The sequence below is a fragment of the Lipotes vexillifer genome, unplaced genomic scaffold, assembly GCF_000442215.2.
Source record: "Lipotes vexillifer unplaced genomic scaffold, Lipotes_vexillifer_v1.1 scaffold1122, whole genome shotgun sequence".
NCBI classification, from domain to species: Eukaryota; Metazoa; Chordata; class Mammalia; order Artiodactyla; family Lipotidae; genus Lipotes; species Lipotes vexillifer.
In genome coordinates, this window is record NW_006798649.1 from 1,380,014 (window position 1) to 1,395,253 (window position 15,240).

General features: G+C 52.5%; 1 protein-coding gene and 1 pseudogene across 1 annotated transcript in view; both read right to left on the bottom strand.

Moving 5' to 3' along the window:
* Positions 1-3,539: 3,539 nt before the first annotated feature.
* Positions 3,540-4,106, bottom strand: LOC103075256 (39S ribosomal protein L32, mitochondrial pseudogene; annotated as a pseudogene).
* A 3,861-nt stretch (positions 4,107-7,967) lies between these two features.
* NUAK2 (NUAK family kinase 2) overlaps positions 7,968-15,240 on the bottom strand; it is a 17,633-nt gene continuing 10,360 nt past the window's right edge. Inside the window, exons 3-7 of the mRNA XM_007470683.1 lie at positions 13,180-13,331; positions 12,759-12,824; positions 10,730-10,849; positions 10,042-10,174; positions 7,968-9,357 (exon numbers count right to left, since the gene is read on the bottom strand). Coding sequence (XP_007470745.1) covers positions 8,294-9,357; positions 10,042-10,174; positions 10,730-10,849; positions 12,759-12,824; positions 13,180-13,331 — 1,535 coding nt within the window. The 3' untranslated portion in view covers positions 7,968-8,293. The remainder of the gene's footprint in view (positions 9,358-10,041; positions 10,175-10,729; positions 10,850-12,758; positions 12,825-13,179; positions 13,332-15,240) is intronic.

The following is a 15,240-nucleotide window of genomic DNA, read 5'->3' on the forward strand; positions in this document are numbered from 1 at the left end:
TGAGCATCTTACACACTTTTTGTACCAGACGTACACCCTTAGCACACTCACCTCTGGGCTGTTCACGATCATCCTGTAGATGTTATTTTATAGCTCCAACTTTATTATATACAAATTCCTTGAGGGAGGGAGCCATGCCTTTATTGCTTCTGTATTTTCCACAGCACCTAGAACAAAGTAAGGTCTCAATACACATTGATGGGTTTATTAGGGGATGGCTTTTCACTGATTCAACTATCAGTTTCCCATTTCTAAGGGGCTGGGGCCGGGAGAGCAGGCGGAGGCCCTTTATTAAACATTTATTGAGTACCTTCTCCCACTCCTTAGTTTCTTTGGGGAGGTGTTGCTTACAAAGCACATTCATGAGTCATCCAGTTTAATCCTTGGGGCAACAGGACTGGTGTGAGTGTACTGTGAAAGGGGCTCTCTAAGTGACTGCACTGTGTTCTGCCTAAAGGAGGAATGTGCTAAGCCAGGAGCTTGTCTCTGGGGCAACAAATACATGGGTGGGATGTCCTCCAGAGCTGTACTGGGGAAGCGCGTCCTGAACACGGCCACCTGGTGCATCCTGGCTGAGAGGCTGGTACTCCACGAAGACCATTCATGGCCACAGCGTTCCCCGCCCAGCTCCCGTGCTGCCCGAGTAACCATCCCACCGAATCTCGGCTTCCCCTCGTGTGAAATGGCCAACAGACAGCGAACGCACTCATCAGCAAACCCGAGTGTCTGGTTGGTTTCACAGCAGTTATATTTTTCATTATAAATCAACAAATTGGCATTCTGGCTGTGTCTGTTCATCTCCTGGAGCTTTGTGAGTCTGCCCCCTAGTCTCCTGGGCCTGTTGCAAGCAAGGTTTCTGAGCAGCCATGTGAGGCCCAGACCCTGAATTGTGAAAGGGTCTCAAGGGAGACCTGGCCACTGTGTGAGGTTCTGAGGAGGAGACAGCCAGCTCTCCCCAGGTGCCACCTGGCCAATGGCTTTTCCATTCACAGAGAACTGGGCACTGGGCTGGGAGGCAGAGCAAGCCAGGGGTCCCTTAGCAGAGGGGGGGCTCCATGCCAGCAGCTGGCCTGCTACCAACCAGGGGCCCACCTGCTTGATGGGCACAGCCAAGGATCAGGAAGACACTGCAGGCCAGGCTGGAGGGTGTTTCAGAATCCAGCCGGGGAATTTTAAAAGGTCACAGCACCCTTTCCCCGGGGTCTGGGTGAGGCATGTGGTCAGCCCTGCTGGGATAGCTGAGTGCCTGTGCTGTCCAGAGCCCGGGTCAGCACCGCCTGGAGCTGCATTCTCCTAGGAGGGGAAAGCAGTGAGGAGTAGGGAGGGGGTGGTGTTGGCTGGGCCCTCGTTTCCGCCCGGAAATGGGATTTTGGCCTCTTGGGCTGGGAAAATCCTGGCCGGCACTGTCTGTTTATCAGGGAAGCTGAGTCAGTCTCCTATCTCCTAAAAAACTGCTGTTTCTAGAATTTCATTGGTCAGTACCTCTCCCAACGCCTTCCTTTTCTCTGGGGAATTCCTTTGGGGGCGGGGGACAGTGGGGAGAAATTGGTTCTTTCCTAGAGACTGAGACCTGAAATCAGAGTTTTTGCCCATTTATGGACTTAAAGCCCCCCCTCCCCAACCCTAGGATGACTCATTCCCCCAACTTGACCTAAATGCCCCCAGAAGGGAAAAGGTGAAATTGAGAAGGTGGGATTAGCTGGGGGAGAGGACTGGTGCCTGGAGTGAGGAGGGAAGAGCCTGAAAAGCATGGGGAATTCTTCCGAGAAATCCTCCCAGTGATGGGAGGATTTTAGAGCCAAAAGGAGGCAGAATAAGAGTGAGAGAGGGAGAAAGACAGAGAGGTTTGTATCCCAGAGAGAAGCTGTGTGCCCAGTGGCATAAAATTCCTCTAAAGGCAGCAGCTCTGTAGAGGCAAGTTAAGGCTCTCACCTGGAGTCAGTTCTCAAACTTTGGTGTCATCAGAACCAATCACCAGGCCTGTTAAAATGCAGATTCCCAGGCCTCTGTGGCCTGCGCTCAAGCTCCCCAGTGATCTGAAGCAGGAAGCTCTGAAACACAGGAAGAGAACTGGGAATCCGGGAGCTGGCTTCTTCTCTGGGGCCTGGGTTGTACAAGGCAACTCCCATCCCCTCTGCCAGTGTCAGAGGCAGAGCCCTGGCCCAAGGGTGACATTTCCAATGTTCTCATAAAACCTGTAAAAGCCTTAGAAGATGCACAGCCGTAAAGTTTCAGAGCGGGAGGGTCTTGAGGAGTCTTTTAGTACAGCCCAGTCATACAGGAAGACTCGGTTCTACAACGGACCGTTCCCCCCCAACCCGCCCCCCCAGCCTTCTCCCAAGGATGGGAGAAGCCCCGTTGTCTTCCTCAGGAGGAGAAAGCCAGTTGCAAACAGGCAGAACTGCCTCCCCAACTCAGCAACACCCACCTCCCCCCGCTGTCAAGCCTGTCAAGCTTTCACAAACAACTGGTCAGCTATACAAATAACTGCTTCCCTATTCAATAAAATCCTAGAACCTTTAGAACTCAGGGACTTCAGAGATCAACTAAGGTGATTTTCCACCCAAAGCAGAAATTCTTTCCTAGCAACAACTCCTAAATCTCTATCTCCAACTCACATCTCTTTCCCAAATTCCAGACTCCTTATACCTCTTACCGCCGCTGGAGGTCGAAGTGCTCCCTAGCTTCCCCCACCCCCCTCCACCTGCCACCTTTCCCACTCTCAAAGAGTGGACGCAACATCCCTCAAGTCCTTCAGGCCACCCCCACCCCCTGGCTATTCTCAACAAGCAGCCAGAGGAATTAACAAAAAAAAAATCCTTAGTCAGATTACGCCATTCCTTTTGCTCAAAACCTCCCACTGGCTCCCCATTTCACTCAGAAAAAAACCATAACCTGTATAATGGCTCACAAGGCCCTAGGTGCTCTACTGCCTGACCCCTGCTACCTATCTTGACCCTCTCTCTGCTACTTTCTCCTTCACTCACTCTGTTCCAGCCTCAATGGCTATTTTTGTTTTAAAGTGCCATACAAAGGCAATTTTAATTTGCTAAAACAAACAAACAAAAAACCAGACAGAACGAACTTCTTCTTACTGCTACATCTACCATCTTAAAAAAGCGATACCCAGAATTTAAATAACCTATTTTCAGGTGTTACTTAAACAAAAGCATTTGAGTAAGTATTCTTGTAAGAAAAAACAGTGGCAAACAAAACCAGAGCCCAGACGCATAATTCTGGCTACGAATTTTAAATTAGGTTTTATTTTTCTGTCCTGAAAATTCTGTTTACTAAAACTTCATAGTATAATAGAAACAGACACATAAATCCATTGAGCCTCTGCATAAACGAACATTTTCAGACTTTACTCCTGATGCATTCTTCAAATTACCCGCAAAAAACTAACTGCTTATAAAGAATGCTTTAGGCTATGCGGATGATTTAAAAACAAGCACACAACCAACATAAAAACAAAGAATCGTCCTCTTTTTCAGGAGAAACGTCTTAAGTGAAGTTATCCTCTCGAAACATGTTTGGTGTCAATTCTGGGTGAACCAGGATGGCCACTTCCGTTCTCTCTCAATGATCCTCTTACCCTGATCTTGCCTGGAGGGTGTCTCCCCCAAGTACAGCACCATGGTCTCCACGGTAGGAGCCTTGAAAGGGGCTCCCTCTTGCTTCCCTATCTGTCGTCTGGTTTCCGCTGTCTCTTTACACACCTTCTCATAGCAATAGCCACGGAGGACGTGTTTCTGTTTCAGGTGACCGTATTCAGGACAAACGTCTATATTGTTCTTAACTTTAATAAGCTTATGAGGGTTTCTTCTCCTACACCTGTTAACTTCAGTGCTGCGTCTGTCTTTGGGAGCTGCCATCCGAAAGATGCTCTCCAAAAAACTGGAAATCTCCTTCCTTCCATTGGTATCATTTGCTGGTCCTGTAAATATAGCTGGACCTTGGACCGCTCATGCTGGTCCCCATTGAGGACTGAGAAAGCCTGGCCGGCTCTGCCGAAGTTTCCGCTGCAGTTGCTCCCAACAGTTCCGGAGGAGTCCCTGGGCTGCGGGCCATGGCGGAACCATTAGCATAGGCATGGCAGGTGCCATGTTGCTCGCCCGAAAATCTCAATGGCTGTTTTAGAACTAGCCTGACCTGCTCCCACCTTAAGGCATTTCTATTGTCTGTTCCCTCCACCTGGAACACTGTTCCCCCAAATATCTATGTGGTTAGCACCTCCCTCCTTCAGGTCTTTGCACAAATGCCACCTTCTCGATGAGCCCTTCTCTGATCACCCCAATTTAAAACGTTATTCCCTGTCCCCTTCCCATTCTCCTCATATGCTTATGACCTGTTAATATACTATATAATTCACCTATTTATTATACCTATTGCTTTGTCTATCTTCCTCCACTAGAACGGAAACCCCGTAAGGGTAGAGATTTTTGTCCGTTTTGTATACAAATGTATCCCCCCAACCCCAGTCTCCTCTTAAAAATGCCCAGGCTCCTCAGCTAGCCCTTTGTCCTGGCTTCATCGCAGTCCAGACATGCTCTGGCTGTCAGTGAGTCTCTGGATTCTGGCTTGCAGAGCTGAGCAGAAGCTCTAGTGGGATGTGGGCGCTGTGCCATGCAGGGGACTGTTGCATTGCCATTTCCCCTTCCCACCAGCCCATCAGAAGGTCCAAGGTAGCCTGACTGGGGTGGGGTCCGGGGAGAAGGGAAGGGCTCCTCCTGACATGCCTGCTGTGGGGGTCTCCTCGCTCTGCGCAGAGGAGCCTCGGTACTACCCAGTGAGGCGGTTTCCACTCAGGGACAGCCTGGATGGACTTGCCCCAGGAAAGGGCTGAGGGTAAGGTGAGAATTCTGACCAAGACTTTCTTGCCTTGGTTTCTGAAGGCCCTTTCCTGTCTCCCAAAGTTGCCCCCGGTGGTTGTCTGGGTTATTCACATTCCAGAAGCACTGACGTGGCACTAAATATTCCTAGGGCTCCAGCCTTCCCCCCTGGGGCCGAGAGTCATCTCTTTGAGCCTGCTTTCTGGAATGTTTTTGGTATGAAACATCCTGGCAAGTGAGGGGAAGCATCCTGGCAAGTGAGGGGAAGGAAGCTCCGTGCAAATGGAATCCCCGAGCCTGGGTCTCTAGGGGCTGGAGTAATAGACATTCTCTTCCCACCCAGAGTCTCTCTCCCCAGCGGGCTTCCGCCACATCCATCCCCTCTCCTGCCCACCCCTCCCAGCCCCTGGCTTTGAAGAGGTTAAGCAAACAGACCTCAAAGAGAACAAAGATCTCAGGACCAAGTACCACTTCGTCCCCTCCTCTTCCTAGAAATCCACCCCGCCAGCAGTGCTAGTAGGATGGGCTTCAGGGGCTTGGCGTCCCTTCTCTCCTCCCGTCCTGTCTCCCCACTCTAGCTTCTCCGTGTTCTCACTCACCCTTTATTTCCCAGCTCCCTTTTGGGGCTTTGGAGGTAAGGGGAAGGCATCCGGGGCAGAAGGAATTGCCATACTCCTTGTGCCTGGACAGGAGTGTGGCATGTAATAGTGTCTCAATAAGTATTTGTAGTTCCATTCACTGATATTCTCCCAACTCTCCAAACCCAATCTAGTTTAAATGAGCCCCCCATCGTCCACTTCGCTAAGATTTGGCATCCCTCAGACCTGGATTTGAGTTGAGTTTTCCCACCTGCTAACTAGGCAAGTTACTTTATGTTTTTGAGTCTCAACTTCTTCCTCTGTGACCCGAGAATGATAAAAATTGTGCCGAACTAACAAGGCTTTCCTGGGCATTACATAACATATCAAGTGTTTGATACATAAGCACTTAAAAAATGGTAGCCCTGTTATCTCCTAAGTTGCAATTCTTCTCTCTCATCATCCCAACTCCCCTTCAACAGTCTCTGAACTAAAAATTTTTCTGTTGAATTTGACTTATTTTTATGCATGCTGGCTTGCTGTTCAGTCTGCAACCTCTCTGAGGTTAGGATCTTAGGCGTTGCACCAGAAACAGAGCAATTACCTCTATCTTCCACGGAGCTTAGCACACAATAGGGCTTGATTCCTGAGTCAATGAATAAATGAACACAGTTAACTCCACATCTGAACTCTATGCTTCTTGGGTAAAGACCCTCCCTTATATTTTTCCCGTGTCTACCCACAGTCTAGCCCAGACCTCCAGCACTCAGTTGGACCTGCCTTGTTTCCAAGTGGTGGAGCCTCGGGGCTGGAAGAGCTTTGAAAAGTCTCCATGAAAAGGCTGGAGGTGGGAACCCCATCACCAGGAGACATGGAGCCGTTTCAAAATTATCAGACTGAAATACCCCATTTGTAGCCTACACGGTTTCTTGTTTACTCTCCCATCCTGATCCCATAGTTGCCTGGCCTCCCCACTTCTTCCCCAGACTCAGCAACTTTGCCAGCTCCCCAGATGCAGGGAGGGGGAGGGCAGTGCAGATGCTCCAAACCGGCAGGCACCGAAGGCTGGTAGGAGGGCAGGTGTACGGGGAACAGACTGTTTGGGGGCCTGCGAACACCAGAGCCGGGTGAGGTATGGGGGAGGGAGCCTGCTTGAAGCTGGAGCCAGCCGGCTGCCTGCCTGCACTTTGTCCTTATCCTCCCTTTCATCCTAGCCCTCAGAGCCTGGGAGTTTCTCAATGGAGCGGGAGCCCGGGGAATGCTCTGCAGGGGGTGGAGAGGGGCGGCCGACGAGGGGGGCATTCCAAGCATTCTTTACTTCCTCTAAGAGTCAGGCGGTTGGGGGGCGGAGTGGGGAGCAGCTGCCTGCACTGGAGGGAAAGGGATTTCTTTGGAGGAAGAGAATAAAGGCGGTGGAGGTGCCTACAAGCAGCAGGGGACGGAGCTAGATGGGGGAGGGGTGGGAGAGGAGGGGGAAGGGTGGGGGCAGGGCTGTATAATCTGCCAAACCCAGTTCTTGAGTGCTAAAGGCAGGAGGAGCAAATTGGGACCCTTAGCCCAGGGCACCCTCCCCGCTGGGTGTTTATAAGGGCAGAACCGCTGATGGACGTATAACAGGGAGTCCTTTGGAGCTAAGAGCTCGGTTTTTGGTGTGTGTTTTGTTTTTATGAAGCGGGTTCTCTTTTTTCCACCTGTGAGAGCCCAAGGGAGTGTGTGTTAAGAGAAAACTCGAAGACCTGTGCCCCCACTTCCCCAAAGAGAACCACAGAAGCTATTTTCCAATCATCGTTCTGGGTTTTAATGGGGTGGCTCTATTTCTAGCCACCGCAGAAGGGAAGAGGGACCATCAGGTAGATGGAATCAGGGCGTGGAGTGAGGGAGCCAGAGACCCCTTCCAGGTAGAGCGATGGGACATGCAGATTTATAAAAGGCCCCCGGCTTCCCCTTGATCAGTAGGGAATCATTGCAAAAATATCTCCCTGTACACAAAACTTAGATGTCATAGTGCATTTCCCCAGAACATAGTATTCACATTATTGAAAACAGTAAGATTCACTATTTTAAAAATGCAGAGCTGAAAACATAAAAATAAATAAGAACATTCTAGGCCCTGAAAGCCCAGAGAAACAGATACATCCATTCTCAGTAGCAGGAGCAGCTTGGAGGCTAGAGAAGTTCAGAGTCTTTGAGGTCCAAGGTGGGGTCCAGGGGAATCCGGGCCCCTTGAGATGATGTCCAATAGCAGCCCGAGCCTTTTCAAGTCTTTTAGATTCATAGCAGCGACTCCAGGAGGCTTGGGCCAGGTTTGGAGGATGCGAAAGGGGAGAGAACCTTTGAGGAAACAGAGGCTGTGTTCTCTTACTGCTCAGATAAATAAGGAAGGGCACACTCTAGAAGACCATTCCCAGGACACCCCAGGCACATTAGGGGGGTGCCACACTCCAGTTTGAGTGCTTGGTGGAGATGGGAATGTGTATGTGAATTTAAAGAGTTTCCATCCCCACCTTGGCAGGAAGGCACCATGCACAAAACTTACTCTTTATAGGAGCTGGGCGCCGAGAGCGCTCTTTCCAGCTCTCTGCCGCCCTACTATGTGTACAACAAACAGGCAACCTGGACTCAGCCTTGGGCCTTCCTCTCTACTTCTCTACTCATTTCCCTTCTACTACCTTCTTGGTTCCATGCGGCTGAAGACATTGAACCCTCAGTGCACTTCACTTGCCCACTTCCCACATCCAGCCCTCCCCAGGGCTCAATTGCAAACCATCCCAGCCTTCTGGGCTGGGGTGCTGGTCCTGGGAGGCAGGGAAGAAGGCAGTTTCCCCTCAGGGTGCAGCCAGCTGCATCTTAGAGCCAGCCGGGATGGGGCAATGCCCCCCACCTTCAGCTGAGCTTTGAGCAGACCCCCAGTGCCTGTTGGTAGGCCTCTGTCACCTCCTGGCAGTCCATCAGGGAAAAGCAGCTTTCCCCCAGGGGGTCCTGCCGCCAGCACCTCAGGCCCCTGCTTCCAGGGCCCTCTGAGGGGGGCTCCTCAAGCCCCACGAGGTTGTCCACAGACACACAGCCCCGCAGTGTGGGCTCAGCGAGCCGTTCAGGCAAGTCCAGCTGGTCAAAGGACTCAGAGGACAGGATGCTGTCCTCACTCACTGCCCCCGTGGGGTGGCTGGCCCGGGCTGGAGGGTGAGGTGGGGCCAGTTCATCCAAAGAACCAAAAGTGGTGTGGGCTGTGAGCTCCAGGGCTGCGTGGGAGAACTTGCCGTTGTGTTTGAGGATGCCCTTGCGTTGGAGCAGCAGCCCCGAGGCTTGTGGGGGCGTGTGCCCCACGGCATCCCCGCTTACAAACACGTCCCCTGCATCCAAGAGCTCCCCAGACTCACTGGGCTCAGGAGAGGAGTAGTAGCCGGACTCCCGCTGGCGAGACTTCTTGAGGATGCCCTTCTTGGGGAGCTGGGGGGCAGCCTGTCCTGGGCTCGCAGGGATGGGGCCAAGCTCAGGGCCCTCCCTTGCCCCTTCCGAGGAGGTCGATGCCTTCTTCTTGAGAATGCTTTTCGGCAGCTTGAGGTTGCCCTTGCCAGGGCGAGGGGAGGCATCAGCAGCTGGGTCCCCCTGGAGAGTCTGGGCCATGTCATTCTCTCTGCGGGACTTCTTGAGCGAATGCTGGCGCTCCAGGCCAGGGGCGAGACTCCCGCCTCCAGGCGCATGTTGCTTGAAGAAGCTGCAGACCTTGGCCCCGTTCTCCAGGAAGGGGCGGGAGGACCGCCGGAGCCAGTCAGCCACGGAGGCCCGGCCAGAGTCGCTGCCGGGGCGCCTTCCCTCGTGCACAGCTTCCTGCTCCCCGACACGGGTGGCATAGCCCCAGTTGACCCACCAGTGACTGGCCACATCCTCCAGGGTGGCCCGGCGGGTAGGGTTCACCATTAATAGCCACCGGATCAGGCCACAGGCGTCTAAAAGAAGACGGAGAAGGGTTTCAGATCCATAGCCATGAGCATGGGCACCCACAGTCCCCCTCACTGGCTTACCCCCATTTGTGCTAAGACATTGCTGACTCCTGTGTCAGATATGCCACTCCCACCTAGGGCTCCATACACGCTGCAGCCCGGGCCGGCCCCCCAGTCTCCAGCTTCCCTGGATTGACTGTCGGATTTCCTCTTCCATCCCACCACCCCTCAGGACCACAGCCATGTTTATGTGTTAGCGTGTATCCTCCTTTGCTCCACTGACATGCAACCCTCTGAGGGTAGGGACTGTTCAAGAGCAAACCAAGGTCCTCACACCTTTCTTCTTGCCTTACAACGTCGTACGTGAAAGGACAAAAAGATTTCTAAGGACAAGGACAAAAGCAGTAGGAAATGAGACAATTGTAGCCAAGAGGATCTAAGCTAGACCCTAGGAAGCACTTTCCAAATATGATAAAGCTTGCCCATAAAGGAAGGAAGGAGCTATCCCTTCCTTCCTCAGAGGTCACAGACATAGGAGGAAAAGAGATGACAGCAGGAGTTGAGGTGGAAGGTACACTCCACCTACAGTGGGCTGCCCTCTTCACTTTACTGTCACTGTTTAATTCCTGCCTCAGGAATGAGCAAAGGACACCCAGCACCTAGATGAGAACACCTATACCTCTCACTCACCAGAGGGTTTAGGTGGCTGCCGGTAGGCCCCACTGCTGATCTGTTTCACCAGCGTCTTATGGTCCTGCCCATCAAAGGGCATGGAGCCATGCACCAGGATGTACAGGAGAACACCCAGGGACCAGCTGTCCACCTGAGGGAGAGAGAGGATCAGCCAGGACCTCCTCATGCCACAGGCTAGAGGGCTTCCAGCCTCACCTTCATTCAGTACCATGGTGAAAAGAGAGCCCATGTTGGAGAACCCAGAGCCCAGTGTAACTGAGGACCACCTCCTTCTAGTACCCAGGGGCAGAGAGGGTGACACTGCAGAAGGGGCTGAGGTTCATGGAGAGCTGCTGTCATTTGCCTCCCCTTGGGAGGAGCAGCCACAAACACAAGATCAGTGACGAGGTCATCCCTTCTGGGCCAGGAGTGCTGGTTGTGACAGATACCATCCCTCCAGGGAGGCTGGCTGGGGGCTGGGAAAGGAAATGGGAATGTGGAAGGTGAGGGGCACAGAACCAGACTGGGGGTCAGAAGACTTAAGCTCTTGTTCCAGTTTTGCCACTCCCATTAGAGACCCGGCCACACACTACTTTGGTGGGGAAGTGAGTTTTGTGATCTGAGAAAGGGAATAACTAGAAAACTAGCACATCCCTCTCTCAGGATCTAAGCTGAGGCAGGCTGGCGGAGGAGTCCAGACACTTACCTCTGGGCCCGTGTAGGGCTTCCCGTTGACGATTTCGGGCGAGGCATAGAGGGGGCTCCCACAGAATGTCTGCAGGAACTTGCCTTGGTGGTAGAGGTTGGAGAGGCCAAAGTCAGCGATCTGCAGAATTGGGTCAAACACAGGCAGGGGTCACACCAAGGCCTGTGTTGTTCTATAGCTCCTGGTCTGCCCCCCGCCAGACCCCAAGGAAACCCAGGCCCTAGCAGGAGGAAAGGGTGCCCATGACCCCTACCCCATACCGGGCACCACCAACACAGCTCAGGCCCTGGAAGAAAGAGCCCTTTGGAGGTTGTGTCAATGAGGAAAGCCTAGGCAGAGGTGTTGGGGAGCTCCAGGGTCCTCACTGTTCCCCAGGCCCCTTTGCTCATGCTGTACTCTACTCCAGGGATGCTCTCTCTGCCTACACACATCCTCCTGACCCAGCAAGCCCACCTCCTCCAGGAAGCCTTCCATTGCCCTGAGATCTCCTCCTCCCATGAAGCCCTACAATTTGCAGTGGCTCACGGTAGCCCCTGCTTGTCAGTTCCGTCTCCTCATACTGCCACATCAATATGCTTCCATGCTGACCTCCTGCACCCACCCCTCCTGCAACTCCTAGCACAGCTGTGACCCATGGGTGGGACTAATGGCCACTTATTGACTGAAGGAAGGGTCTACCAGTTGGAGGGGGACAGACAATGTCTCATGCCAATGCCATGAACCTCAGAAGCAAGCTACCCCATGACTTGGGCTTGGGCTGCCCTTCCCAGCAAAGGATGCATCTCTCTGCCCACACCTGGGCAGGAACGTGGTGGCAGGACTGGGGTCAGCCCAGTATAGCTGAGAAGCAGTACTGAAGGAAGAACAAAGGTTACGGTCATGGTTATAGCCCAGGAGAAGGGATCTTCTTACAGGACTTCCTGAGCCCTCTGATATTGAGGGTTTGAGGGGCCCCAAGCCCATCTTCTCATTCCTCAGAAAGACCTTTCCACCAGCTATCAGACAAAGGCTGAGGCCAATGCCCTTTTGCTCCCAACCTCTTCATCCCCAGCAGAGGGTCATGTGTGCCCAGGGTGGGGAGAAGCTGTTTATGAACTCTGGCTCCTTCATTTATGGGTTTTATTGGCCTCCTATCAAGCAGTTACCAGTTGAAGCCTATAATGAGGCAGATGATTGGTGCAGATGGGAAAGTTCGTGCCTGCCTGGGTTGTGTGGATTTATTGGCTCTGGCTTCCCCCTCCCTGGTCAGCATCAAAGAGAGCCCCACCTACTCCGGGAATTGGTAAGGAAAATGAACTCAGTGCCAGGGCGCCTCAGGGCACAGGTCAGGGGCCACTGGGGAAAGGACTATGATCTGGGTTCGGGAAGATACTGAGGAGGGTCCGACTGCAGAGTCAGAGCCCTTCCAGGTATCTGCAGGGGCCAGCCCTTGCCGTCTCCCCTTCCAGCCCTGAGACCTGAGTTTATCATATCAACCTGAACTTCTCAGGCCTAAATTTAACTACTTAGACATGGGAATTCAGCAGCTGCAGAAAGCAGGAAGCTGGCTCTGGAGTGCTTGCTGTGGTGAAAGGTGCTAAAGGGCTACCTAATTGCGGCAGATTAAAGTGCGCATGCGTGCGTGCATGTGCATGCATGCAGGTGGGGAGAACTCAGGCCATGGCCTCTCCGTGCCAGTCCCAAGGCTGTGAGCAGAAGCCAACCTTAGATCTAGACTCCTTCAGCCTTGTGACGTCAAGAGCACTGGTCAGGGAGTCAGAAGACTTTGGTTCTAGCTGAGGCTCAGCCACTCGCTAGCCATGGGACCTTATGCAAATCACTGCTTATCGTAAGGCCTCAGCTTTCCATCCATAGAATGAGGTACTGAAATGGATGATGGCTAAGGTCCTTATCAGTACCCATATAAGAGTCTGAGCTTTGCTCAACTCCTTCTGGAACCCCCTAGGGGCTTAGAGATGCTTGGCAAGGGACTGTGCAGACAGGCTGGGGAGGGGTAGGGAAGCAGCTTTAAACAAGAAGTGAGGCTCACCTTGATATTTCCATTGGCATCTAAGAGGATGTTCTCCAGCTTGAGATCCCGGTGGACAACCCTGTTCTGAAAGAGGGAGGGAGGAGGGTCAGGGGAAGGCCACCAGGGCGGGAAGGACATGAGGACCTGGTCTGGACAGTGAGGGAAGCACAAAGGGGGCCGAGTAGGGGGTGAGCACAGGTAGGCTGGGAGGCCCATCTTTACTGGTACATACTATAACAAATCATGGTCCTTCCAACCCCAGCCAAGAGACTTGAAGCCAGAGACACCAACATTCCCCAGGCTGAGTCCAGAACTGAGTCTTGCCTCTTTCGATCTCCCTGTGTGTTCCTGGACCAGTCATGGAATCTCTCTGGTGAAACCAGCCCCTGAGCCCCAGGGACCACCCCCTCAGCACAGGGCTGAGGCAGGTGCCGCTCACCTGGTGGCAGTAGTGCACGGCGGAGACAATCTGCCGGAAGAAATGCCGGGCTTCGCGCTCGCTGAGCCGCTGCCGTTCACTGATGTAGTCATATAGGTCACCCCGGCTGGCGTACTCCATGACGATCACGATCTTGCTGCTGTTCTCAAACACTGGAGCAGAGCAAGGCAGGAATGTCAGGCCCCTTCAGAGTGCACTGCTCCCCACTAGGGAACACGTATCACTCCCAGGCCCCCAAACCAGACAGGACCTCCCACCAGAGACATCTGCTAATGAGGCAGGACAGTGCCCTTTGATGCTCCCAACACCTTCCAGTAGCAACGAATTAAGGCCAAGGGAACTGGCTCACCCTCCGTTTCCTTGGAAGTTCAGGCTTCGGAGGATTCTTAACACTACCCTGCAAATTCTGAGACATCACTGGATGAGAATGAAAAACCAGGCTCTCTGGTTCAGAATCCAGTACTTTTTTGCCTCGTGACCTTGGGCAAATCTCTTCTAGATACATCAGTAAGAATGTAGGTTTGGGATTTGAATCCTGGCCCCATCATTTACTAGCTGGGTGACCACGGCAAGTTACTCAATCAGTGTGCCTCAGTTTCCTCATTTGAAGAGGGGTAATGATAGCAACGTCACAGAACTGGGGCGAGGAATAGATAAAAGTTAGTCACAGCTCTCAGGCTGGTGGAGCAAGCTGGTGTGGGCTCTGACATACAAGCAAGCACTCAATAGACTATACCTACTGTTATATTTATTATCAGCGTCCTCATGCATAAACTTGAAAAATAATGCCCATAATAATGCCTGACTTGAGGATCAGAAGAGGAATAAAAGTATGAAAGTGCTTTGTAAACTGTAAAGTACCATGGAGAGCCGAGATATTTATCACCCTTAACATCTCTGACTTCCCGTCCAGAATATCCAGGCTGGGGCTTTGTACATAGAAACGATCAATAAATATTTGGTAATTAATTGACTGGCTGGGCTCCTGGCAGCCAGCCTACTCCAGCTGGCTTATCTCCATGTGAGGAAGGGGCCCTATTGCCACCTCAGGCCTTGTCTTGCCTCTTGGAAAAGTAGGGAATGGCTGGTTCACCAAACTGGCCCTTCAGCAGGGTGTGTGTCAAAACATGTATGTCTGTGACATTGCATCTTTGTGTCAAACGAGTCCTATGAGTTTGGCTTGCTCAGCCAGCCCCAGAGAGATTACTGTCTAGCCTGTGAGAAGGAGCTAAGAGAGGAGGCTTCTCCCAAGAAGAGTCCCAGCTCCCAGGCAGTTGGATACATGGTCAGGAGGACTGTGCTTTTTCCTAGGGGAGCACAGTGGCCCAGAATGCTGGGGGGTGCCTAGCTGAGGCTCCACCCCTGTGGTTCTCCACATCTCTGCAGGATGTGTGCAAACTTTGTGCCGTACAATTGGGGGTCAGGAGCCAGCCAGGGCACATTCTGGAGAGCAGCTATGTTAGAAGTCAGTTCCCAGGACTGCAGCCTTCCCCCCAGTCCATATCTCTTGAAGTCTGTGGATGGGGATGGATCTGTGGGAGCTCTACCAGATACACAGTAACTATGACAACCCCACATCTGCTGAATCTGAAGGTGCAGTAAGTAGCAGCTGCATCCTAAGCTTCAGAGCTCAGTTCCCAGACCTAGCTGTAGATATGGGTGTGGGGAAGAATTCACACACACACACACACACACACACACACACACAGCCCAATCACCACGCTTAGCCTGGCTTAACCAATACTCTGTCATCTGCCCACTCCTCCCTGGGGGAAACAAACAGAGAAACAATTAGCCTTCCAGCCACCTGCTACGGCTCCTCATGGGAAAGGCTCAGGCCACAGGGCCATGTCAGTGGCTCTGCCCTTAGTCTTCCTCTAAACAGAACTTGAGAGAGGAGACCTCTCTTTCTTCCTACCAGGAATATTCAGACTGAGGGCAAAGCCACAGGCTCCCTTTCCTCCTTCCGGCTGTTCCTGCCATTCCTCGTTTCCTGTCTAACTGATATTATGTAAAGGCTGGAAGCAGACAGGTGTGTGTGGGAGGCTGCTCCCCCTCTTT